The sequence below is a fragment of the Globicephala melas genome, unplaced genomic scaffold (genome assembly GCF_963455315.2).
Source record: "Globicephala melas unplaced genomic scaffold, mGloMel1.2 SCAFFOLD_138, whole genome shotgun sequence".
NCBI lineage: Eukaryota > Metazoa > Chordata > Mammalia > Artiodactyla > Delphinidae > Globicephala > Globicephala melas.
In genome coordinates, this window is record NW_027207311.1 from 58,368 (window position 1) to 84,001 (window position 25,634).

General features: G+C 44.8%; 1 protein-coding gene across 9 annotated transcripts in view; it reads left to right on the forward strand.

The window, feature by feature from the left end:
• LOC132595715 (zinc finger protein 140) overlaps positions 1-25,634 on the forward strand; it is a 113,038-nt gene that overhangs the window by 55,816 nt on the left and 31,588 nt on the right. For 3 of the 9 annotated variants that reach the window (XM_060293295.1, XM_060293293.2, XM_060293294.1), the window contains one exon: positions 1,568-5,494. In XM_060293295.1, coding sequence (XP_060149278.1) covers positions 1,568-3,030 — 1,463 coding nt within the window. In that variant the 3' untranslated portion in view covers positions 3,031-5,494. Of the gene's footprint in view, positions 1-1,567; positions 5,495-10,660; positions 10,989-11,143; positions 11,226-22,787; positions 25,219-25,634 lie in introns of those variants that run through there. The other 6 variants (XM_060293296.1, XM_060293289.1, XM_060293291.2 and 3 more) reach the window with 6 other exon arrangements.

A 25,634-nucleotide genomic window follows, 5' to 3' on the forward strand; every position in this document is an offset into this window, starting at 1 on the left:
CAGGGTGGGGAAGAAACTAGCAACTAACAGAGCTGGGAATGAAAATGAGGACTGGGAAAGGGGTTTGGGTTGTACAAAGGAGGCAGTTAGGAGCCTGGCACAGGGATTGTTTACCAGGGATTGTTTCCTGTGGCAGCCAAAACACAGTTCCACAAACTGGGTGGCTTAAATCAACACATTTATTGTCTCACAGTTCTAGAGGTCAGAAGTCTCTAGAACAGTGTGGGCAGGCCGTGTGCCCTCTGGGGCTCCAGGGAAGGGTCCTTCCCGCCTCTTCCAGCTCTGGTGCCCCAGGTGCCCCTTGGCTTGTAGACACATCACCTCACCCAGCCTCCATCTTCACATGGCTGCCTCCCCTGTGTGTCTGCCTCTGTATCTTCTCTCCTTTTCTTGTAAGGACACCAGTCAGACTGGATTAGGGCCCTCCTACACCAGTACTACTGCATCTTAACTAATTACATCTGCAATGATCCTATTTCCAAATAAGGTTATAACCTGTGATATTGGGGGTTAAGACTTCAGCATATCTCCTCTGGGGAACACAATTCACCCCATACACCAAGTAAGAGTAGAGTATTGCCCCACTTATGTAGGAAGAGGTGGTATTGGGTAAATAGTGGATTTTTTTCTAGATTTCAGAACCAAACATTTTAGCTGAAAGGCATTGAGAAACAAACGCAGGCTCTGAACCAGGGAAAATAATTTGCAGTAATACGCATGCATATAAACAGAAGGGCGAAAAGTCCAGGAGAATGTGAGTTAGGGTTCAGGTTCTGAGTTAGTGTCCTGCATTAGTCCTGTCAATTTTAATTAAGTCTTGGTGTCTCAGAGCAAAGGAATCAAAGTAGAAGATGGGGATGATGATACCAGTGAGCATTACAAACCGTACTGCTTCGGTGATGAGCTCCCACCTTATATGATACTTAGGATAACCTTATAGGTCCTTAAACGACAGAGAAGCAATATGATTTTTGAAAACTTTAGCAACTTGTCTAAATTCACCACTAGTAGTAGCAAAGTGTAGGTTAGAACCTGTATCTGGGTCCCTTCTGTGCAGTCACCCTGCCAGCCGACCCCATGGCCTTTCTGAGAGGTTTGCTCTGTCAGTCACATGTAATCATTCTGTACCGCTTTGGTGGCATAGATAGAAGCCATTTCCTGCCACGTGGCTGCTTTCATGGTTTAGGAATGTGAAGAGTTCATGTCGGGGAAGGGCCTGGCAGCAAGGAGACACGTCAGGTTCTTTTATCATTAATAGGTTAGATCGTGGCAGTGCAGCGCTTTCTGGGTTTCCTTAATTGCCACCCCAGCACTGAATATCCTGATCCCATGTGTCGTAGCCAGTCCTGTGGCTTCTCTTACCCTCTTTGCTCCTTTTATGTGCATATTATAGCCCGGCCCATTTCCTGTTAATGGGCCTTCCTTCCCTTTCTCACTCTCTGTCAAGGTTACAAAACCATATTTAAAAGCAACTCTGCATGACTTACATACTTTTTTCTACACATATCCTACCATTCTGACCTTAATACTTTTTTTTAGTTATGTAAAGCTTTTCCATTTCTTTCAGATTTGGAGACTGCAGTTGAAGTTAAATCATCAGCTTCCAGTAAGAGCATTTCTAAAGATAAACACTCCTGTGATGTTAAAATGAAAAGAATGGCAAAGAGTGATCTCTGGTATTTGTCACTGGAAGAAGTCTGGACACGTGAAGGTCAGTTGGACAGGCCCCAGGGCAGCCAGGAGAGACATCTGAGGCAAGTGGCATTCACCCAAAAGAAAGCACTTCCTCAGGAGAGAGTCTGTGAAAATGGGAAATACAGGGGAAACTGTCTTCTTCCTGCTCAGCTAGTACTGCGAGAGTATTTCCATAAACATGACTCACATCCTAAAACTTTGAAACATGATTTGGTTTTCAGTGGTCATCAGGAAAGTTATGCAAGCAACAGTAATGACTCTGGTCAAACCTTCTGTCAAAACATTCACCTTCTTCAATTTGCAAGAACTCAAGCAGGAGATAAATCATACAGATGCCCTGATAACAACTCTCTTACTCATGGTACATCCCTTGGTATATCAAAGGGTACACATAGAGAGAAACCCTATGAATGTAAGGAATGTGGAAAATTCTTCAGCTGGCGCTCTAATCTTACCAGGCACCGGCTTATTCATACTGGAGAAAAACCCTATGAGTGTAAAGAATGTGGAAAATCTTTCAGCCGGAGTTCTCACCTTATTGGACATCAAAAGACTCATACTGGTGAGGAACCCTATGAATGTAAAGAATGTGGGAAGTCCTTCAGCTGGTTCTCTCACCTTGTTACCCATCAGAGGACTCACACAGGAGACAAACTGTACACGTGTAATCAGTGTGGAAAGTCTTTTGTTCATAGCTCCAGGCTTATTCGGCACCAGAGAACTCATACTGGAGAGAAACCTTATGAGTGTGCCGAATGTGGGAAGTCTTTCAGACAGAGCACGCATCTCATTCTGCACCAGAGAACCCATGTTAGGGTGCGGCCCTACGAATGCAGTGACTGCGGGAAGTCTTACAGCCAGAGGTCTCACCTTGTTGTCCATCATAGAACTCACACTGGGCTGAAGCCCTTTGAGTGCAAAGATTGCGGAAAATGCTTTAGTCGAAGCTCTCACCTTTTCTCACATCAGAGAACCCATACGGGGGAGAAACCATATGCATGCCATGACTGTGGAAAATCCTTCAGCCAGAGTTCTGCCCTCATTGTGCACCAGAGAATTCATACTGGAGAGAAACCATATGAATGCTGTCAGTGTGGGAAAGCCTTCATTCGGAAGAATGACCTTATTAAGCACCAGAGGGTTCACATTGGAGAAGAGACCTATAAATGTAATCAGTGTGGGATCATCTTCAGCCAGAACTCTCCACGTATAGTATATCAAATAGCTCACACCGGAGAGCAGTTCCTAACATGTAATCAGTGTGGGACAGCACTTGTTAATAGCCCTAATCTTATTAGATACCAGACAAATCATATTAGAGAAAATGCATATTAATGTAATAAATATGGAATTCTTCACAAAGAGCAATAACTTTATTTAGCATTGGAGAACTCCTTCTGGAGAGGAGCTGCTTTCAGTCTTGTTACTACCCTTTCGTGCACTAGAGAATTGGTCCTGGAGTGGGAAAAACACACAAATTTCACTTTAGTATATTAGATTGTCTTCTTTTCCCAAATTCCCACAAAAGTAGTTGGACTGGGAGCATTCTTCCCCCAGCATTAAATGCTAAAATCTGAGAAGGAACGATTAAGTAAGTGAGTTACTGATAGATGATCCAGCTTTGTTTCCTTCAAAAAAATAAATGAGAGTGCTACCTCAAAAAGGCAAATAAATGAGAGTTGCTGCTGAGGGGAATAAAAAATGGGTATAGTTATTGTAACAAACAGTGGAAAATGATATTCCAGTGAATTAAGATGCCATTTTTTACTTGATTGTCCCTCTCTCCTGGGACACTTCGTAGTGTTTAGTCTGTTTTATGTGTCTGATATAAACCACATTTTGGCTAGCAGCAGGGAAAATCTTATCATGTGAGGCAGAGAAGGAAGAACACATTTACTACTATTAGTATCCAGTTTAAATATATTTGCATGTGGGTAACAATTGAAAATGTATCTATGGATAAATGAACAGAATTGACTTGTTAGATAAGGGAATTATGAGTGAGTTTTATAGTCTATTAGGTGTCACTGTAATAATTATTTGAAGACGCTTTTAAATATTAAAAAAGGATATACGGTTTCTCCTATTCTACTATGAAGGAAGTTTGAGAACCTCCTGCTAGCAAACTTTCCCATTAATTCTAAGTTGTTTGGGGTCATAGAGTTGTGGTCCTTGGGACAGGCTGCCAAAGACTCTTGGGAGGTTAAACACAATGATCCTCTGGATGTTGGGACCTAAAGGAGCATTGGATACTTGAACATGCCAGGGAGAGGCTCCATTTGAGTGGGAGCATGTACCCGGGCAATACTTGGAGCAAGTATGCTCCTAAAATAGACACAGCACTGCTTGTATCTTTATGAAGAAAACAGTGGTTAAGAGTATGCGTCTGAGCTGGGGTCCCCAAGTTGAACTCCCACCTCTGTCCTTCCCTTGCTGGGTGAAATTGGGCATGTTGCCTAGCTGCTCTGTACCTAACTAACAGATGTCCTCCTCTGCAAATTAGGGATAACATTACTTACCTCATGGGATCGTGGTGAGGAGCAAACAAGTAAACATATAAAGAGCTTAGAACATGCCTCATGTGTATGAAGTGCTTTATTACATTAGGTGTGATTGTTAACATTACATTATTGCCCCACTCTAGTGTCTGTCATTCACTTTAAACTGCTTGATTGCCAGTAAGAACTGATGGAGTTCTCACTTCGCTTCCAGTCACACATGTTTTCCCCTTTACCTGCATCAGAACTTACCAACCAAGGAAATCACTGACCCATAGTGGGTATATGGATGCATTTCTGAGGATCAGTAAACAGCTTTTAATATTGCATTCAAAAGCATTCTCTTTGTACGGAGGTTTTCCCTTTAAGAGAGAGGAACCTAATCTTCAGATTCTCTGGTAAGTCCATGACCCAAAAAAGATTTAGAAAGAGAATCTGTTTTAATCCTCTGTTTCATTCTGTAAATGGATCTTGTGTGTGTAGGAACTGACCATTATTTGCCACTTTCCAGCAAACAATGTGTATATGTTAGATGCTCACTGATTGTTGAACGATATAAAGATTGTTGAGAATAACAGGACGACGACCTTGCTGTCTCTCCCAGGACTAATCTAGAAATGCTTGTTAGACTCAAGAGACCTGAGAACTGCAGGAGCAAGAGGCCACAGCTCACTCTTCTGGCACAGTTGGGATGAAGGCCTCACGTTTTGAGAACCTCCTGGCGCCTCAGTTATGGCTGAGTAACTCCTCAGTGATTACACACCATTCACGTATGTAACATACTCCTACCAGAAGTGGTTTTCATTAAAAGCAGTGGTTCTCTCTGGGCGTAAAAGACGAGCCCCGTAGCTGGGCCTCTTAGAATTTCCGATAACGTATGGCTCAGTTTTCCTGAACTGTGTAGTGGAGATACTACTGCTGGTACCTATGTCCGAGGATAGTTGTGTGGATTAAGTGAGATACTGTGTAAAGTACTTGAAACAGTGCCTGGCACATAGGAAGTACTGTATGTCTTAGGTATTAATAATAATAATGTTACTATTATTCACACTCTAAGGAATGTATTTCTGTGGATGATCACTGAAACAGTACTTATAATACTGCAAAATTTGTAATATTAAAAATGTATAATAGAAAAATTTTTATTTATAGACATTAAGGTTACACAAACAGAAAGCTTGGTAACATAAAAAATGTCCTTGTGATGTACAAAAAATGCATGATAAATAATTGTCAATACCAAGTAAGCTCAGATATGTAAAAATAAATGAATTTCAAAAAACGGAAATGAATCTTGCTCAAAACTCTAAGGAGATTTGTCAAAAGATTAATAGCAATTAACCTACATATTGGGAGAATTGGTGTTTGCTTTTCTTTCTTTCTTTCTTTTTTTTTTTTTTTTTTTTTTTTTTTGTACTTTTCAAAGTCTCTTCAGAGAATATATATTACTTTTAGGATCAGGAAGACAATCTTTTCAGTGATGGAATGTTTTCTCTTCAAAAGTTCTTGTCTACAAATAAGCTACTGGAACTTTAATAAGGGAATTTGGCAAGGTTGCAGGATACAAGATCAATATACAAAAATTGATATGTACAAGCAGTGAACAATTTGTAAATGAAATCAGAAATACAATCTCACAATGATACAAAAATATGAAATACTTAGATATGTTTAATGAATTGAACAAGATCTGTACAGCGAAGGTATAAAACATTGCTGAAAGAAATTCAAGAACACATAATAGAGAGCATGTAATAAATATTATAAGTGAAGAAATACACCATGGTCAAGGATGGACAAACTCAATATAGTAGGAGTGCAATTCTCCGCAAACTAATCTTTAAGTTCAGGGGCATTTGTGTGGAAACTGACAAGCTAATCAGGAAGTTATATGGAAATGCAAATGACCTAGAATAACCAAAGAAATTTTTTTAAAAGGATAAGGTTGTAGGGCCTACAATACCTAATTTCAAAGTTTACTATAGAACTATACTAATAAAATGATGGCATGAGGGTGGATATAGATCAATAAAACAGGACAGAGAGTTCAGAAATTGACCTACACATATATTGTCAATTAAATTTTGACATGAGAGCCAAAATAACTCAATGTGGAAAAGACATTCTTTTAAATGAGGGGTGGTGTGACAACTGGATATTTGTATGGAAAAAACCCTCCCCTTATCTCACATCACATCCAGAAATAACTCAAAATGCATTGCAAACCTAAATGCAAAAGCTAGAAATTTTCAATATCTGGAAGGAAACATAGGAGAAAATGTTTGTGTATAAGAAAAGATAGAACAAAATGCATGAATCATAAAAGAAAAATGATAAATTGGACTTAATAAAAATTTTAAAACTTCTGCTCTTTTGAAAAGAACATGAAAAGGCAATCCATAGGCTGGTATATTAACAATATGTATATCTGACAAGGGCTTGTATCCAGAATACAAAGGATGCTCATAACTAACTCATAAATTATACAGTAAGAAGGTGAACAAAAAAATGTGCAAAATGATTTGCCAGATGCTTCACAAAAGAATGTGTATAGATGGCCAGTAAACCCTTGTAAAAATGCTCGACAGCATCAGTCATTAGGGAAATGCAAGTCAAAACCAGGAGGATATAGAACTTCATATCTAGTAGCATGACTAAGATAAAAAAGATAAGGCTAGTTATTGAGGATTGGAGAGATTGGAACCCTCACACGTTGCTGGTGGGATTATAGAACAGTACAGCCACTTTGGAGGACAGTTTGGCATGTCTTCAAAAGGCTAAACATACAGTTACCACGTGACCCATCAATTCCATTCCTAGGTAAATAACCAAGAGAAGTGAAAATATGTTCATGCAAAAACGTGTGCCTGAATGTTAAGCATTGTGATCGCCTAAAACCAGAACAAACACAAATACAGTAAACTCAACAGATGTCATGTATAATAATTCACAGCATGTGAGTAGATAAAACACATTGTAGTCTAGCCCTGCAAGGCTAAATGGTTAAATCTTAAAAGCATTCTAAGAATTCAGACACAAAGGAGTACATACTATATGACTCCCATGTATAAAGTTCTAGAAAGCGTAATAGATAAAGGAGAGAGGTCGGGGGTCACCTGTGGCCCGGGTGGGAGAGCAATTGACTGCAAACAGGACCATAAGGGGACCACTGGGGGTGACCTGTGTCTTGGTTGTGGTAGTGGTTCCATGACTGTCTTCATTTGTTAAACTCATTGAACTGGACACTTTAGCTGGATCCAGGTTGTTGTGTGTAACTTTTAACCTCAATAAAGTTGTTTTTACAAAATCGGAAAACCAAGGATTTCTGGGAAACAAGAAAATCTGCATCTCGAAGCGAACGCTAATAACGAATGTATGGTGGTTTTTATTTTTGTAACGCATCTTCATCATAGACAGCTTGATATGAGATAGCCAATCTGCGAAGCCCCTTAATGCATTAGGTTTTTCTCTGTCTATAGCCCTAGGAGGAGCATAATATTATTCCCCTACAGTTAAGGGCACTAGAGTTTGGAAATTTTAAGTAATTTGCCCCAAATCATGTAGCTAGTAAACGGTAGAGCTTCATTTGAAAAACAGCCAGCAGGGACTTCCCTGGTGGCTCAGTGGCTAAGAATCCACCTGCCAATGCAGGGAACGCAGGTTCGAGCCCTGGTCCAGGAAGATCCCACATGCCATGGAGCAACTAAGCCCGTGCGCCACAACTACTGAGCCTGCGCTCTAGAGCCCACGAGCCACAACTACTGAGCCTGTGCTCTAGAGCCCGCATGCCACAACTACTGAGCCCGTGTGCCACAACTACTGAAGCCCACGTGCCTAGAGCCCGTGCTCTGCAACAAGAGAAGCCACTGCAATGAGAAGCCCGCGCACTGCAACAAAGAGTAGACCCTGGTCACCACAGCTAGTGAAAGCCCGCGTGCAGCAACAAAGACCCAATGCAGCCAAACAACAAAAAAAGAAAGAAAAACAACAGGCAGATCTTAAAATAGAAAGATTATCCTGGACTGTTGTGTGGGCCTAATGTCATCACACAAGTCCTTAAAGGTGGAAGAGGGAGACAGAAAAGGAGACCAGAGCGACGCGGCGCGAGGAGGACTCAGCCCTCTGTTGCTGGTTCTGAAGGTGGAAGACGGGGGCCTGAGCCAAGAAATGCTCTTGGCCTCTAAAGTCTGGAAAAGGCAAGGAGAGGGTTTTCCCCAGCAGCCTCCAGAAGGGCATGCAGCCCTGCCAACGCTTTGCTTTAGCCCGGGAAGACCTGTGTCGGACCTTCGACGTTCAGAACTGTAAGATAATAAATGTGTGTGGTTTTAAGCCACCAAGTTTGTTTTGTTACAGCAGCACAGAAAACTAACACAACATGAGAACTTAGTAGATAACAGGGATTGGTTAACAAATCAGTGGGCAAAGGATGCTAACTCTACATTTCAACCTAAAACCTGTAGAGCCTTCCTTTCCACGTTTAATATTTAATCTATTTTTTAAAAATAAATTTATTTATTTTTATTTTTGGCTGCGTTGGGTCTTTGTTGGTGTATGCGGGCTTTCTCTAGCTGCGGGGAGCTGGGGCTATTCTCTGTTGTGGTGTGCGGACTTCTCATTGCGGTGGCTTCTCTTGTTGTGGAGCATGGGCTCTAGGTGCTCAGGCTTCAGTAGTTGTGGCACACGGGCTCAGTAGTTGTGGCTCACGGGCTTAGTTGCTCCACCGTGTGTGGGATCTTCCTAGACCAGGGCTCGAACCCATGTCCCCTGCATTGGCAGGAGGATTCTTAACCACTGCACCACCAGGGAAGTCCCATATTTAATCTATTTAGAATTTATTTTAAATATATTGTGAGACAGCAGTTTTTTTTCTATTCTTGTATAGCTATCTCATTGTTCCTGCACAATTTTTATTTATTTATTTATTTATTTTTGGCTTGCACAATTTATTGAAAAGTTTGTCTCTTCCACAATATTTTCCTCCAATATTTTATTATGAAAATTTTCAAACATACAGAAAAGTTGAAAGAGGTTTGCAGCGAGTACTGATATTCCAAACTCAAGATGTTGCCTACTGTGTTGAACTTGCTCTGATGGTGCAAAAGCCACAGGGGTACCACTATGGGCACTCCCCATGCATCCAGGAAGTGGCATCAAAGACATTTATTAGTCGTCATTATGTTCTTCATCATCACATTCACAGTTAAAAAAAGAAGAGAAAAGGACCAATTTTGCTTCTGGATGTCCTTGATGGAGCAGTGAAAACTAACTTTATTAAATCTTAACTCTTGAGTCCATATCTTTTTAGTATCTATGCAACAAATATTCTGTGCTGCATCCTGAAGTTCCATATCTGTCTCCAGAAAATGCACTTCTGTGATTATGTGAGTTGGGAGCTGAACTTTGCGTGAAAGCAGGACTGAAATATGAGGCAGACGTGGGTGAGGCAGACACATTCTCAACTGCCAACCAAGTAAGCTGTCACACAAGGGGAACAAGTGCCAGCCAGCATTGTCTGCCAATACAAAGCTAGAGTTTTCAAGTGCAAACAGAATTCTGGAATCTTGTATCTGCCACTGTGAACTTCACAGATTCCCAGTACTTAAGATCAATAATGATATTGATGAATACGAGCTTTCATGTTGTATAAGGAGAGGTGTCAGTGTTTGGAAGATCTGCATTAGTCAGTGAACAAATATTTTCCAAATGACCAATGCATGTTGTTACAAAATCATGCCTGATAAAACTATGCATTCAAAGTGCAAGACAGACCAATGGGTTTTAATATAATAGAGTAGAAAAAGCTCACCTCTCTGGTTTCAGATCATACACTGAAACTGACCTATTCCTTGTTCAGCTTTTACTGCAAAGAATATGCAGTTATCTAAGTACATTAAAATACCCTGTCCTTTTCCAACTATTGATACATACCTATGTGAGGCCAGATTTTTTCATATATTGATACTTACACATAAGAAACACATGCAACAGAGTGAATGCAGAAGCACATATGAGACTGCAGCTGTTTTATATTAAGCCAGACATTTAAAGGATTCCCCCACCCCCATCCCCAAAGGAAGACAATGCCACTCCTAATTTTCCTGGAAAATAAATGTCACTTATACAACGGAACGAATCTTTGCGTTATTAAATTATAAATTAGGACTTTTACCATTTGGAAAAGCAGGAACCTTAGAACACTTTTAACTGAATTTATATGCCTCCAGCCTTTGCGCTATTGCTGTCAATTATTTTAATCCTCTGTATCACTGAAAGCCTGCGCGCCCGCGCCCAGAGGTGGGGCGGGAAGGGCCTGCGCTTCGCGGCCGCAGCGCTCCCTCCCGGCGGCCCTCGGCTGGAGCCGCCCCGCGCAGGAGGAACGCCCGCAGAGGCTTCCGGGAGTTGTAGTTCGTCCTGCCCTCGGGTTGCCCTGACGCATTTCCTGTGCGTCCCTAGCGGCCGCCGTCGGCTCGGCACCAGCCGGGAGAGTCGTGGTGGGTGGTTTGCGTCCCCTGCCCGTAGTGGGGACCTGAGCTGGAGCGTGCCGACCTCGTCTGCCCGAGGGCCGTCGCCGAAGCACCCAGAGCGGGCGCCGCACAGTCGAGAGCGAGGATTGAGCGGCTCTGGCTGCAGATCCGGGAGGTCGGCTGCGGAGCCGGTCTCCCCCGCATCTCCCGCTGCCGATTCAGGGCTTGGGGGAGCCGCGCGCGCCGAGTCCCTCCCGTGTCAGGGCGGCGGGACCGTGCAGACTAGTCTGGCCTCCCCCGCGCCTGCCCTGAGCCGATCGCGTGTGTGTAGGTGGGGGCGGAGCTGGGGAGCCCCGCCGCTGCGTGAGGGAAGGAGGCCCGGCCGTGGGAAGGGAGGGGCGGGTCCTCGGGGGGTGGCAGGAGGGTCCCGCGTGGGCGTGGGAGTGGCGGGGAGACTGGTTCCCTCACGGTTCTCTTCTCGCGCAGCCGTCGGGTCCTGCCACCCCCCTCAGGGCGCACAAAACTGGCCGTGAGGATGGCCACCAGGGTCCGGACGGCTGCCGTCTGGGTGAGTCGGGGGGTTTTCTCTCGTTTATGAAAAGCGCCCTGAACACCGACGTGTGCTCATCCATCTTTTCCAGGGTTGGAGCTTGCGTGGGGCTTCCAAGCCACTGCGCCTCCTTTAAGATGACGTTGAGCCGTCCGGAAGTGCTTCTTGTCGTCAGACTGTTACTTTACTCCTTCTTTCAGTCTCTTTTCTGCCAATTCTGTACCTTGAGCCTTGAGTTAAACGAGGGGTCATGATGCATTTTCCAATTTCTTCGACACATTTTCTTAGTTTTTTCTTTCCGTGTCTTAAGATTTTGGGGCCTCATTTGGGAAGTTATGCATTTGTCCCTTCGGTTATTCAACAGTTTTGTTTATTGTCTTTTGTTGAGCACCCTGGGGCAGGTGCTAAAGGTGCGAAGGTAGGTCGTTCCTGCTTTGGAAGAGCCATGGTCTGGTGGGAATTGTGGGCAAGAAAATGTATGAGCACAATGGCACGTTAGGGGTCCTCCGAGAGTCGGCCGTGGAAGTGTATGGAGACACACAGCACAGGGCCAGTTTTGGAAGTAACGACACCCCAAGAAATGCTTTAGGGATTAATAAGGGAGTCTTAAACTGAGATTTGAAAGGTGAATGAGGTGAACAAGGGACTGAAGGTCAGCCTAGGAAAAGGAAGCAATGTGCCAATTTGAGAGGCTTAAAGTGATGTAGTATGTTGGTGACCTTGGAACACTTTACAGTTGCTGAAATGTAGAGTTTATGGTTTTGTAGGTGACGGTGGTGGTGGAGTGTGTATTAAAAAATGAGGCCAGAGCCATAGGCAGAGATTGGATCGTAGAGGGCTTTGAGGATCACATGAAAAACTTGGATTTGGGGACTTCCCTGGTTGTCCAGTGGTTAGGACTCGGTGCTTTCACTGCCATGGCCCCGGGTTCAATCCCTGGTCGGGGAACTTAAATCCCGCAAGCTGCACGGCACGGCCAAAAAAAAAAAAAAAAAAAAAACACTTGGATTTTATCCTCTAGGGAGAATAAAGGGTCAGAAGCAACTGGACTTGGTAACTAGTTGGGTGCTGGTGGTGAGCAAGCCAGCAGAGCCAGGCATAAGTGCTGGAGGTCTGCCCTGTGGGCCTGGGTTGGGAGTGGTACCATTACCTGAGTTAGGGAAGACCGTCAGAGTTGTTACGGAGGGCTGGGTGGACATTTCCTTTAGATACGGTGGGACCCTGCGGGTGCTGGTGGGCACATGGGTAGGCATCTGTCTCGAGAGAATGGTCTGGACAGGTATCACTGAGTGGGTATAGCCAGATTAGCTCAAGGAGCACATGTGCCCTGGGAAGAGCACCGAGGGCAGTGCTCGGGGGTGGGCAAGGGAAGGTGGCGGAGGAGGGGCTGGAGGTTGGGCAGCCCCATAGGAATGAGAGAAATGGAGAGACTTGTGTGTCAGAGTCAAAGAAAAAGAAACCTCAAAAATGGTTGCCATGTGAGATGCCCCAGGGAGGTCAAGTACTGTTGCGTCACAGAAGTCCAAATCGGACTTGGTGGTGATGGTGGTGGTGGGTTTTGCTGTGATGTTTCCAGAGCAGAGTGTGAGTAGGTGTTTGCTGGGCAGGAGAGGAAGGAGTGGGGTAGAGGGAGCAGCGGTCCGTCGCAGATGTGGGAGTGAGGCGGGAAGCCAGCCATGTGGGCTGAGTCAGTGTGCCCTGTGGTTGCGGGAAGAGAGTGGTAGCCTGAGGAGAATCCAGGAAGATTCCTTGGTACAAAATCAGTCTAAAAGTCGGTGCGTTTCCTGTTTATAAATTGTATCTGTTTAGAAGTTATAATGAGGGAGATTAGCCTATTTACAAATGGCAGTAGAGCAGGTGAAAGTACTAAAAACCTGAGCAATGCAGAGGACTTGTATAAGGAAAACTTTACACCTTCAGTAATACTAGTTAACATTTCTACAGTGTCTCCTCTTCCTAGCCATGGGTCTCAGCACTTTACAGATACAAACTGATCCTCACAGCAGCCTCATAGGAAGGTAGGACTCTTAGCCCCATTTAAAGACAAGGAAAGGTGACAAAGAGAGGCAGGCAGTCTGCCAGGATCATTCAGCAGAAGACAGAATTCAAACCCAGAATGGCTGCGTTGAGTCTTTGTTGCTGCACATGGGCTTTCTCTAGTTGTGGTGAGGGGGGGCTACTCTTCGTGGCGGTGCATGGGCTCTAGGCGTGCGGGCTTCAATAGTTGTGGTACGTGGGCTCAGTAGTTGTGCCTCATGGGCTCTAGAGCTCTGGCTCAGTACTTGTGGCACACGGGCTCAGTAGTTGTGGCACACGGGCTTAGTTGCTCCTCGGCACGTGGGATCTTCCTGGCCCAGGGCTGGAACCCGTGTCCCCTGCATTGGCAGGCAGACTCTTAACCACTGCGCCACCAGGGAAGCCCTCCCTGCTCTGAGTTCTTAACAGGGCAACATGTACCGTCTCGGGCGGAAGAGTGAACTAACTGATAGATACAAATCCCAGGCTTTGGTCTTTGAAGTGTTCATCATGTTTCCAGTCTCCAGGTATTTATTGAGCACCCACTCTGTGCCAGGCCCCCTTCCAGGTCCAGGCATGTGGTGGTGAACGAGATTGACAGGATCCATGCTTTGGGGAGTTTGCACTCTGGTGGAGGAAGGCAGATGCCATGTAAATGATGGAGAAACTACTTACAAGTGAACAGGAAACGTCGTTGTCGTGTTGTACATGGAATTAACATTGGTTGATGTGAAAGATTGGGTGTTTGGGGAAGGTCCCATGGAGGAGGTGACGTTTGCAGGTGTGAGTTACCAGAGTAGCCAGACTTGGGAAGAGCAGGTGCGTGAACATGCAGGGTGGGAACAGCCATCGCCAAGGACCCGAGGTGGGGGAGGGTCCGTGCCTTTGTAGCAGGGAAGGAAGGCCTGTGTGGCCCGGGTTGGCGGGGAGGGGAGGGGAGCAGACAGACACGGAGGGGGCCAGAGGCCCGATCAGGCTGGGAAGCTGTTGTGTTAGGAAAGGGGGTTGGGCTTTTCAGAGCCCCTCTGGCTGCTCAGTGGAGAATGGTCGACTGCAGGGGTGCAGACGAGAGGCGGAGGAGGTGTTGCCTGGAGCAGTGGAAACGGAGATGTTTGAAACATGAGTCCTCTTTTCTGACAACCAGCTTATGCTTTTCACCTAGTCCGTTGTCACTTTTTAGAGTGGTTTATCTTGTGTAAGTAGTCGTGTATTTCTTACCATTCCAGCCCAGTGTGAATGCTCAGCGCTCACTGTGCGTGGGGTTCTGTGCTGCATCTGGTGCAGGCATTCATCAGTACCTCTTCTTGGGACCAGGTTACACTGCTGGTTTGTGTAGAGCCAGGATTTGAACCTGCGTGGGATGGCCCTACACCCATTTCCCTGGCCAGTGTACTCTACTGCCTCAGGGTATAGCCTGAGAATTTCTCAAGAGACAGAGATTCTAGCCTCCTGGGCCCTAGGAGTAGTTATTGTTTACCCAAAATGGGTAAACAATAACTGATCAGCTGCTCCTTGGACTCAAGAGTAGTTAAGTCCCTTGCCGTGCCCTGGTCGCAGTGGGTGTGTGTGGCCCAGTCCCTGGGGAATGAGAGATGTGGATGACCCCACTCAGGGATGCGCTGAAAGCGGAAAGGATATCATATGCAGGACATTTTAAAACTGTGCAACATAGGGGTCCCTTTCCTGTGGCCGGTGACATCCTCGACCCATATTCTGGGTGTCCCCTCCTGGGTATCCAGGGTGATACCTAGTAATTAGAAGGCTGTAGACGAGTGTGAATTCAGAGCAGAGGGAGGTGGTCCTCGGCGGTGACGTACGTTGCACTGAGGCCTGTGAGCCCCTAAGTCTCTGTTTCTTTCCTCGGAGGATGCTGGGCACTTACTGGCAGGTTTTCTTTTTTCATTTTGGCTACTTTCTGCTGTTGACACTTCCCTCCCTTAAATGTGTCATTACAAATTCACTTCAGGGAGTCTCCATTCCTAGGGGCTTGGAAAGATTTTCTGTGTCCTCCTCTCCTGTAGGAGTTGACTTATTTTATTTATTTATTTATTTATAATTTATTTATTTATGGCTGTGTTGGGTCTTCGTTTCTGTGCGTGGGCTTTCCCTAGTTGTGGCAAGCGGGGGCCACTCTTCATCGCGGTGCGCGGGCCTCTCACTGTCGCGGCCTCTCTTGTTGCAGAGCACAGACGCGCAGGCTCAGTAGTTGTGGCTCACGGGCCCAGTTGCTCCGCAGCATGTGGGATCTTCCCAGACCAGGGCTCGAACCCGTGTCCCCTGCATTGGCAGGCAGATTCTCAACCACTGCGCCACCAGGGAAGCCCTAGTTGACTTATTTTAAACCAGGGAACCTTGTTTCCCTTTTTCTCCAGCGTTGGGCAGGGCCTCTGCTCCCATGGACCACTGCCAAACACCGTCACCACGGTCACCACCACGACATGCTAATAGCATAGTTTGCAGTGCAGTGAGTTGGGGCTTCAAGACTGATGCAAGGGGGTGTGGGAGAGAGAAGGGAATTCTGCCTGACGGGGCCTTTCTGAGGAAGGTTGGCCCGTGCTCCCGTGCATACCAGGCTGGGTGTCTTCAGCTGCGCCCAGACTGACCCTCTTGGCGAATTAAAGGTTAAAATGATAATTCCCTGTTTTTTTTTTATATAAAGTTTTATTTATTTTATTTATTTATTTTTGGCTGTGTTGGGTCTTCGTTGCTGCGCGCGGGCTTTCTCTAGTTGTGGCGAGCGGGGGCTACTCTTCGTCGAGGTGCGCGGGCTTCTCACTGCGGTGGCTTCCCGTTGCAGAGCATGGGCTCTAGGCTGCGGGCTTCAGTAGTTGTGGCTCGTGGGCTCAGTAGTTGTGGCGCACGGGCTTAGTTGCTCCGCGGCATGTGGGATACTCCCAGACCAGGGATTGAACCCGTGTCCCCTGCACTGGCAGGCAGATTCTTAACCACGGCACTACCAAGGAAGCCCCGATAATTTCCTGTTAAAATGTGGCAGTGTTCATGAATTAGTCTTTCAAAACTAACAACCCTCGCGCACCCTCGTTTATATATTCCAGGTACCGGTTAGGCACGGAGGATACACGGGTCAAAGGCAGCCCTGGGAGTTGAGAGAGGGCACAGAGGGCAGGCCGGGTGGCCACGGGATTCGCGCTGGGGCAGAGGGAAGCCCAGGAAGTGACCTTGGCAGCTGCTCTCAAAGGACCTGTGGAATCAGCCGTGTGAAGGCGAGGGAGAAGGAGGCTGCGGGCAGAGGGAGCCCCTGTGTGCTGCCAGCAGTGGGCCGGGAGTGGCCGGCCGCCATCAGCCCTCTGGAGCTGGCTCAGCACTCAGCTCTAGGGTCTGGGGGGGAGGGGTGTCAGGTAACGTGGCGGCCTGTCACCCGCTTGGCTGACTTGGAGCAGGCTGCTCACCCCTTCCAGACAAGCTGAAAACTACATTGTCCTTGTGACTCGAGCCTTTGATGATTGTGGAGTCACCTTATGTCCAGGAATCCTTTTTTTGTCTCAAAGTCTGTTTTGTATTCTTATAGCTGTAGGAGCCTCCTTTTGGTTAATTGCTTGTCGTATATTTTTCTTTAACTTTTGACTTTTTTGTATCTTTATCTTTTAGATGTGTTTTTTTAAATAGCATCATTTTTTAAAATCAGTCTGTCAGTCTTTGTACTTAACTCAGACACTTGGTCTGTTATGATTGACGTAATTACTGTTATATTTGAGTTTATATCTACCATCTTACTGTGTTTTTCTATACTGTGTTTGCTCTACCTGATCTGTTTTTTTTTTTTTCTCCTCTCTTGGCTTTTTTTGGACTGATAATTTTTATTCTTTTTCTTTCTGTAAAGATGTTTGGGCATTATACACATTATTTATGCTGTAAATTTTTTAAATTTCACTTATTTTGACATAATTTTAGATCTTAAAAAAGTTGCAGGAATAATACAAAAGTTCTTCTATACCTTCATCCAGATTCCTCAAATAGTAATATTTTGCTGCACTTGCTTTATCAGTTTCTCTCTCACTCTCTGTTCTCAGCTCCTCTCCTCTTTCTCTCTCCATACACATTTTTTTTTCCTTAACTGAAACCAATTTGCAGACATGATGTTCCTTTACCCCTAAATACTGCAGTACATCTCACAAACAAGAACAGTTTTTTACATAACCACTGAATCAGGAAATTGACATCAATACAATGCTGTTATTTCATTTACAGGTCTTATTGTGATTTTGCCAATTGTTCCTTTATAGAAAGTTTGGAAATACCGTCCTTTATGCGAGAAGAGTAACTTGAATCATGTGTTGCGATGGGCTGTGCTGGCTCTTTCATCTAACCCGGAACAGTTCCTCAGTCTTCTTTGTCATGACGTGGTGTTTTCGGAGCCCAGGGCGTTCTGTGGAATATTCCTCAGTTTCCGGTTGTTTGCTCCTCCTCCTGATTCGTTTCAGAAGTGCTGCATTCTTCCCTGCATCACATCCGGGGCACTCGTGGCTGCTGATGTGAACTTGCCTCACTTGGTGAAGGTGGTGTCTGTGTTCTCTCCCCTGTAGTCACTCTCTCTTCCCTTTGTAAGTCAGTATCTGTTGGGAGATACTGAGATGAAATAAATACCTTTTAGTCCTCAAACTTTCACCCACTCATTTAGCCTGCATGGGTGATTCTTGTGTGCGTTTTTATTATGCTAGTTGACAAATGAGTTTTATCTAATTTCATTATTCTTTCTATGTTCATTAGATACCTGCCTGCTGTCGGAAAGCTGTGTCCCACCCCCCATTTTTAAATGTGCTCTGTTGTTTCCTTTTAGACTCTAGTGCAGCTTATGATAGACCTTCTCAGTCTGTGTGTCACTGCTCTCCTCTCTTGCCCATCTGTCTCTCCATACTACTTTCTAGATGATTTCTTCCGGTTTGTCCTTTCGTTTACTAATTCTTCCTAACCTGCTGTTAAAGAGACTTCAGTTGATGTGTTTTTATCATTCCTATAAATTCTTTGTAGTTCTTTTTCAAATATGCTTGCTAAGTTATTTGTCCAAGTCCTTGGCAAGTCATAAGGCTTGCCTTTCTCTCCTTGAATATAATATTTGATTTATAATGAGTGTCCATCAATTGCACTGTCTGTTGGCTACAAGGTTTTCTTTCTGTTGTTTTTCATTGGTTCTTGTTCATGTTGTCTTGTTTTCTGAAAGCTTTATTTTCTTGTGTGGTGGTCACTGTTCTTGAAAAATTCTTCAAAGGAAAAATTTAAGGCGTAGGATAAAGGTACCTTACTCCAAAATACTCTGAAGTATTTTGAAGCAGATTCAGTTCTCATGTTATTTCATCCGTACATCACTAGGCATTAAAAACATACATTTTCTAATCTAATTATAATACCACTATTACACCTAACAGAATAATTCTTTGGTATCATGGAATTATTCCATGTTCAGATTTCATTTTCCTTTTTAACATTGGCAAGTTAAAATCAAAATCCAAACAAGGTACACATTTCTTACTGTTACATACTTTAAGTCTCTTTTAATCCAGAGTAACCCATCCTTCTTTCTTTTTTTTCCCCCATTGACTTTTTAAAGATGTGGAGCCATTTGTCCTTTAGAATGTCCTTCATTTTAGATTTATCTCTGTTTCCTTGTGGTCACATTTAACATGTTTTCTGTCACCAGTATTTCTGGTAAACTGAAATTTACCTTTAGAGACTTTAGATTGATTTATTAATGTTTTTGGCAAGAATACGTGATCGTGCTTTGTCTTGTCACCTCAGGAGGCACGTGTGTCTCATTGACTCGCTCTAGGTGATGCACAGATCGATTGGTGGGGTCGGGGTGGCAGTGTGGTATTGCTGTGAAGTTTCCCATCAGCCCTTCTAATGGTTTCATCAATTATGACCTTCCCCTCGGCCGGTTATTTCACAGCATCTACAAAGTGGTGACTTTCTAACCCTATCCTTCTTTCCATTTTTGTAGCAGGAATTCTCTGAAAGAATTTACAGAATCCTTCTCTAAAAAAGAACATTTCTTCATCAACAGAACCATTTGGTTACCCAGAGACACAATTTGTTTAGGGATGGCAGGTCCATGCTTAACTCTTTCTCTTTAATTGCCAGTTTTCACTAAGGAGATGATGCCCTAGTTACATCCATTGGTGACAGCAGTGAGTTTTCATTTGATTTTTTTTCCTTTTGCTAATTTGAGTATGATTAAAAAACTCGTAAATCTTAATACTGTTTACAGTTAGTTTCAATCATTTGCAGTCAGTATTCTTTTAGAGGGTTTCATTGTCCCAGCCTTAGCCAAAGGGAGCCTTTCAGCTTGGCTCTGAGGCTTTTTGGGAAGACTCTGTTAGTCTTAGCTGGCTTCCTGGCTTCCTTGCTTCAGGGCCCAAGAAGATAGTCTCTGCTCATTTGAGTATTTCCCGTCCCAGATCTGGAATCAACCTTTTCTCCAGGAGCCTGTATCTTTTCGTAGGGAGTGTGCTCAGGGACCACAGTTGATACTGGGATGTCATTACTTCTGGGCTGTTTCAGCAGGCAGACCTAGGGATCTTCGGAAAGGAAAAAAGTTTATTATTCATGTTGATATTTCCAATTCAAATTACAGAGTTTAAAAGATTTATTTTTTTGAAATTACTCTTTTTTGGGTGGAAGTAACCCAGTTGTTCACTAAGAGATGAATGGATAAACAAAATGGGGTGTGGGTGTGTATGTATATATTCAGTCTTAAAAAGAAATGAATTCTGACACATGCTACAACATGGGTGAACCTTGAGGACATTATTTTCAGTGAAATAAGCCAGTCACAAAAGGAAAAATACTGTAAGATTCTACTTACGTGAGGTTCTGTTACTGAACCAGGTTTGTTCACCCAACACGCAGCAAGCCAAATGCTGAGACGCTGCAGTTTGTAGCAGAGAAAGAGTTTATTCACGAGACAGCCAAGTGAGGAGATGGGAGAACAAATGTCGGATCTGTCTCCTCGCAGGTGAGGGACTTGAGATATTCACGGGATAAAGAAGCAGGGAGGTCTTAGGTGTGGGGAAGTGATTGGAAGTAGGGAAAAGGTGAGGTAATCAGTGTTCTGTGCAGGCGTATCAGGGTACATGCTTCTTCGTGGGATATGTGTTCAAAAATGGAGACACTTAGCATGATCCGAGGGTGGAGGTTTTGGCCCTCTGACATCAGGCGGTCATTCATCAGACACGTGTGCAGGCCCAGTTTTTAGGGTCAGCGGTCCCAACCGGTCTTGGCTGCCTTGAACTGGACAAGAGCTGACTCTAGGTTTCTGGAAAACAGCTTAAGTGCCCATTGATATAGTGACCCATACGTCCGAGGTGTAACCTATAGGGGACAGTTAGTAACTCAGGCGAAGCTTGGTCACTGAGGGCGGATTCAGGCGGGGGTTTACCAGGCTGTCCCTGGGCTGCTGCTCTGTAAGACGAGCTCGAGAATTCCTGTTAGTCAACACTGTCTGCTAACCCTGTGGAACATGGTTTCCGTTCCTAGAGTAGTCAAGATCATAGAAAGTGTGGTCCGTGCTGGTTGTCAGGGAGTCGTGGTAGGAGGAGGATGGGAAGTTACTGCTCAGAGGATATAGAGTTTCAGTTCTGCAAGATGAAGAGTTCTGGAGATGAATGTGACTGCTGGGAATGGTTACACAGCACTGCGAAGGTACTGAATTCCAATGAACTGTAAACTTTAAAATGGTTAAGATACTAAGTTTATGTTACGTATTTTATGGTATCACAAGGAAAAATTTTCTAAGATAAGCTGTGACTCTTACCTCACCCAATACCAAAAGATTACCTCAAAATGGAACATAGACTTTAAGAGCAAAAGCTATAAAATTTCTGGAAGAAATCATAGAGGAAAATATTCATGACCTTCTCTTAGGCTAAAGTTCTTAGAAAGCTCTTTCATAGGTTGTGCTTTTTGAGATAGAAATTGGGCCACATCAAGATTAAAACTTTTGAACTTCGAAGTCACCATTCAGAAAATGAAAACACAGTCCCAGACCGGGACTTCAAGTATTTAAAGTCCGGGAGATAGTATTTGCAAATCATGTACCTGATAACAGGGATATATTCAGAATATGTGAAGGATGCTTACAACTCAGTAAGAAGACAGACAACCCAATTTAAAACATGGGCAAAGGATTTGAACAGACACTTCACCAAAGAAGATGTATAGATGGCAAGTAAGCACCGGAAAAGATGTTTAACATCATGAGTCACTAGGGAAATAAAATTCATATCATAACGAAGTCCCACTTTATACCCAATGGCTATAACCAAAAAGGCAGACAGTAAGTGTTGACAAGGATGTAGAGAAATTGGGACCACTGTAGACTGCTGGTGGGAGTATAAAGTACAGTCACCTTGTAAAGGTTTCGGCAGTTTCTTTAAAGGGTTAGATGTAAACTTACTGTACAGAGCAGCAGTTTTACTTCTAGGAATTTACCCAAGATAAAGGAAGACATGTTCACACAAAGACTTGTATAGTAGCTCAAAACTAAAAAGAATCTAAATGTGGATTAAGTGGTGAACGTATAGACGAAATGGAACACTATTCAGCAATTAAGGGGCAAACCGCTGGTGTGTGCTGTAACAAGAATAAACCTCCAAAGTGTTGTGCTGAGCGGAAGAAGCCAGACGCAGTACCTAGTGTGGTCCCAGTCGTGTGAAATGTCTGGAACAGGCAGATCTGTGCACAGGAGCAGAGCAGTGGTTGTCTGGGGCTCGGGGGTGAGCGTGGGCCTCGGCTCCAGAGGAATCTGTCTGAGGCAGTAGGAACGCTGTAAACCTGGATGTGTGGACTGTTGCAGAACTTTCAATTTATTAAAAATCATTGAAGTTAAAAAAATTACTCTATACAGAAGCATTATTGAGGTATAATTTATATACCATAAAATTTACCCTTTTAAGGTGTACCTTCAGTCGTTTTTAGTATTCACAGTGTTGCCTAAATATCACCGTATCCAATTTCGGAACATTATCATTACTTCCAGAAGAAACCCTGTCCCCATTCACAAGCCACTCTCCATCCCCTCCTTCCCCTATCCCCTGACAGCCATTTAATCTACTTGGGGTGTTCAAGAATTTCCCTATCCTAGACATTTATATAAACAGAATCATGTCAGAGATGGCCCTGTGTATCTGGCTTCTTTCATTTAGCGTAGTGTTTTCAAGGTAGTTTTGTGTTGGTCTCAGCCTGGCAGGAATGATGCTGTGACACAGAGCGCCTGGGGTGGGGCTCGCCGGGACCCGTGCTGCTTGTGGCAGCCCCACAGACATTTCCCTGACTGGAGCCAGCGTCACGGCTGGACCAGCCCTTGTGGTTCTTACTGTGACTGCAAGGCGCCTCTCATCAGCAACCATCGGGGAACTCTGAAAACATAAGGTTTACTACTCACAGACCCTGCGGGGTACGTGGCACACCGGGGGCCACACAGCAGAGAGAAGGAGAGGACGAGAATGCGGACCTGGGGTTCTGCCTTTACTGGGGTCAAGGGGGGGTGAGGTTCTGCCTTTATTATTGGGGTCAAGGGGGGGTTGCAGGTTCATTATTTATTGGTGAATTTAAAATAAGGCTGAGAATTCAGGCACTGGAAGGGAAGAGCGGGGTCACTCAAGTGAGCAGTTATCTAGGTCACCCAGGGCTTTCTGGGAGGAGAACGTCAGGTGGGGCGGCCTGTCTCCTTATCTAGCTGTGTGGCTGGCAGTGCATTTATCTAAGACGGATGACTTTGAAGTGGTGCCTCAGAAATCAGAAGCTTTCAGTACGATCAGGCACTTGCATTACAGTCAACAAAAGCTAATTGTCAGGTACCTATAGTACAAAAGTTCATCATGTAGCATTTTTCGGTGCTTCATTCTTTCTTATGGCTAAATAACGTGCCTTTGTGTGTATAGATCACATATGATTTATCCCTTCATCCGCTGATGGGTATTTGGCTATTAGGAATCAGGCTGTTAGAGCCATTTGTGTGCAAGCGTTTCTGTGGGTGTAGGCTTTTAATTCTGTTGAGCGGATAGATAAGAATGGGATCGCCGGCTAATACAGTAATTCTGGGTTTAACACTGAGGAGCTGCCAAGCTGGGTCCCAAGTGGCTGCTCCACTTTACATTCCCACCAGCTCTGCATGAGGGTTAAAAGCTTTACTCTTGCAACTTTTTGTCACGTGCTAGATATCTTTTTTCTTAAAAAGAGTGATATAACTGTCATGTCCTATAGCATACATAAGACGGTTTTAAAATAACAATTTGTTACCATTAACAAGGGTGCTAAATGAGGTTCAGTCTGTCTTTGTAGCCCATTTTATCCAAAGAATGCACAGTTAAATACCGCATGTTAAGTCAGTTGGTAAAATGATTGTCTGTTGTAGTTTTGTTTCCAATTGTATAAATAAATGTATCTGTTGACATTTATTTTCAATGTTAGGGATTGCCCTCCCTCCCCTTTTAGATCATGTGAAATATTTACGTGATTCAAAGTAGAAAGTGTGTAGCGTCATTCAGACAAGCCTCCGTCCCTCCTGCTCTGTCCCTTCCCGCCCCCGGAGGGAACCATTTTACAGTTCCTAGTTCATCCTCTCAGTGATTCTTTTGGAAATACAAGCAAACACACACACACACATACCTGACCCGACTCAACGCTAAGCCTTGTCAGGAAGCCTTTCTTCTGCCTCTAGCCCTGTGTTTCCTAGAGCTCAGCATGCCTGTATCCTAACATGTTTCTCTCAGTTTTACCCCTTGTATTTTGTTGTTATAATAGCTTCTGGAATGAGCATCCTCTGGACCCTTCCCCCTGACTGCCGAGTGCCTTTCTCTCTTCCCTTTTCTCTCCTTCCCCTCTCATTCTCAGAATCTCTTTTCTCTTGTCCCTCTCTTTGCCTGAATCTTTGTTTGCTCACTTCTTGCGCTGATCAATCTGGGCTCCATTTGCAGCAGCTTCCCCGCGCAGTGAAGACCCGTCCTTGTAGAAGGGGCGGTTATTTCTCAGGCCCTCGTGTTCCTGGGTGGCCACAGTGCTGTTAGGTCACGTAGCGACTTTGGGAATGTCTTTTTTAGTCACCTGCAACTCTGAGCCTGAGAGGCTCAGATTCCCCTCGGGAGGTGCTCTCCTGTTGGGGGTGACTTTGGAGATCGGCAGCATGTGGCCTCCGGTCCCCCGTCCCAGTTCTGCAGTTAGGTCACATCTGCCTGGATCCTGGGTTTGTGAGGAACCCTGTCACCTGGGTCCATTTGTCTGTCTGTGGACATCTCTGGGCTTCTTCTTTTGCTATTCTGGTAGGCCACTTTTGTTTTTATTTGGAGATTAAAAGACTACACTGTTCCCCTGATCTCATCCTACTCTCAATGTTTAACAACAAAAGTAAGACTCAGCGAGAGAGATGAAGTGAATTGTTCACGGACATCCAGATATTGAGAGAAGAAGCTCTACTGAGACAGACTGTTTTGTCCACAGCCCATTTCTCGTGTATGTCGCCTCCAGCAGGGTCGTTCCCTCCTTACCATCTGGCGTCATGTTCTTCTTGAGTGTCTGCCCGGAGTTGTTTAAATCTCTGGGTGGTTACCGCACTTTCGGGGATCCTGGGGGCCTGTGCAGAGTCTGGGCGGGGCGGGGGGCTGTGGTTGTGTGCTGGGTTCCCCACTTTGTTTCCTCTCACTTGTGCCCCCCAAACCGCCCTGACCACAGTCCGCAGAGCCCCCAGTCCAGCCTGGGTGAGCACGTTCACCAGCAAAGGAGACCGAGGTTGGGGCCCAGAGGAAAAGTGCTCGCAAAGGTGAGCTTGCTCTTGTGTCTGCAGGTCCCACCTCTCCAGGAGCAAGAGAGCACATGCGATGGCACCAGAAAGCTCCAGGGGGAGAAATCCATCCTGGGTCAAGAAACCCCTGACCAGAGGCCTCTCCCTGGAGGACCCCGGCAGAGGCACAAGAGTCCCGGCACAGAGCAGGTCCTAGAGTGGCTGTTTATTTCCCAGGAGCAGCCGAAAGCGAAGAAGACCTGGGTGAGTTACTGGTTTGTTCATTTCCACTTCTTTTCTTTATTTCTTTTTCATTTTTTTGGTGGGGAGAGGGATGGAGGTCCTCAGGTGGGACGTCGTGTAAGGTCCCTGAGGTCCCTGTTTCCTGGTTTCCCCAGACTCAATTTTCAGCTCCTTTTCCACACACCCCCCCCCAATTTTTTTTAATGGATATTTTTCTGTTTAAATGTGTTTACAAACTGTGTATTGTTTCTGGTGTGAATGCATTTTTAATTTATGTTGGTGGCGTATACGCATGTGTATCCTGCTGTATTGCTTATATTTTTCGTTAAGCACCATCCTCTTGTATGGCCGTCAGCAGTGTCTTGGTGTCCACTTGCCTCACGTTCTCTGCCAGCTCTTAATTACTGTTGTTCTTTTTATTTGAGCCATTCAGGTAT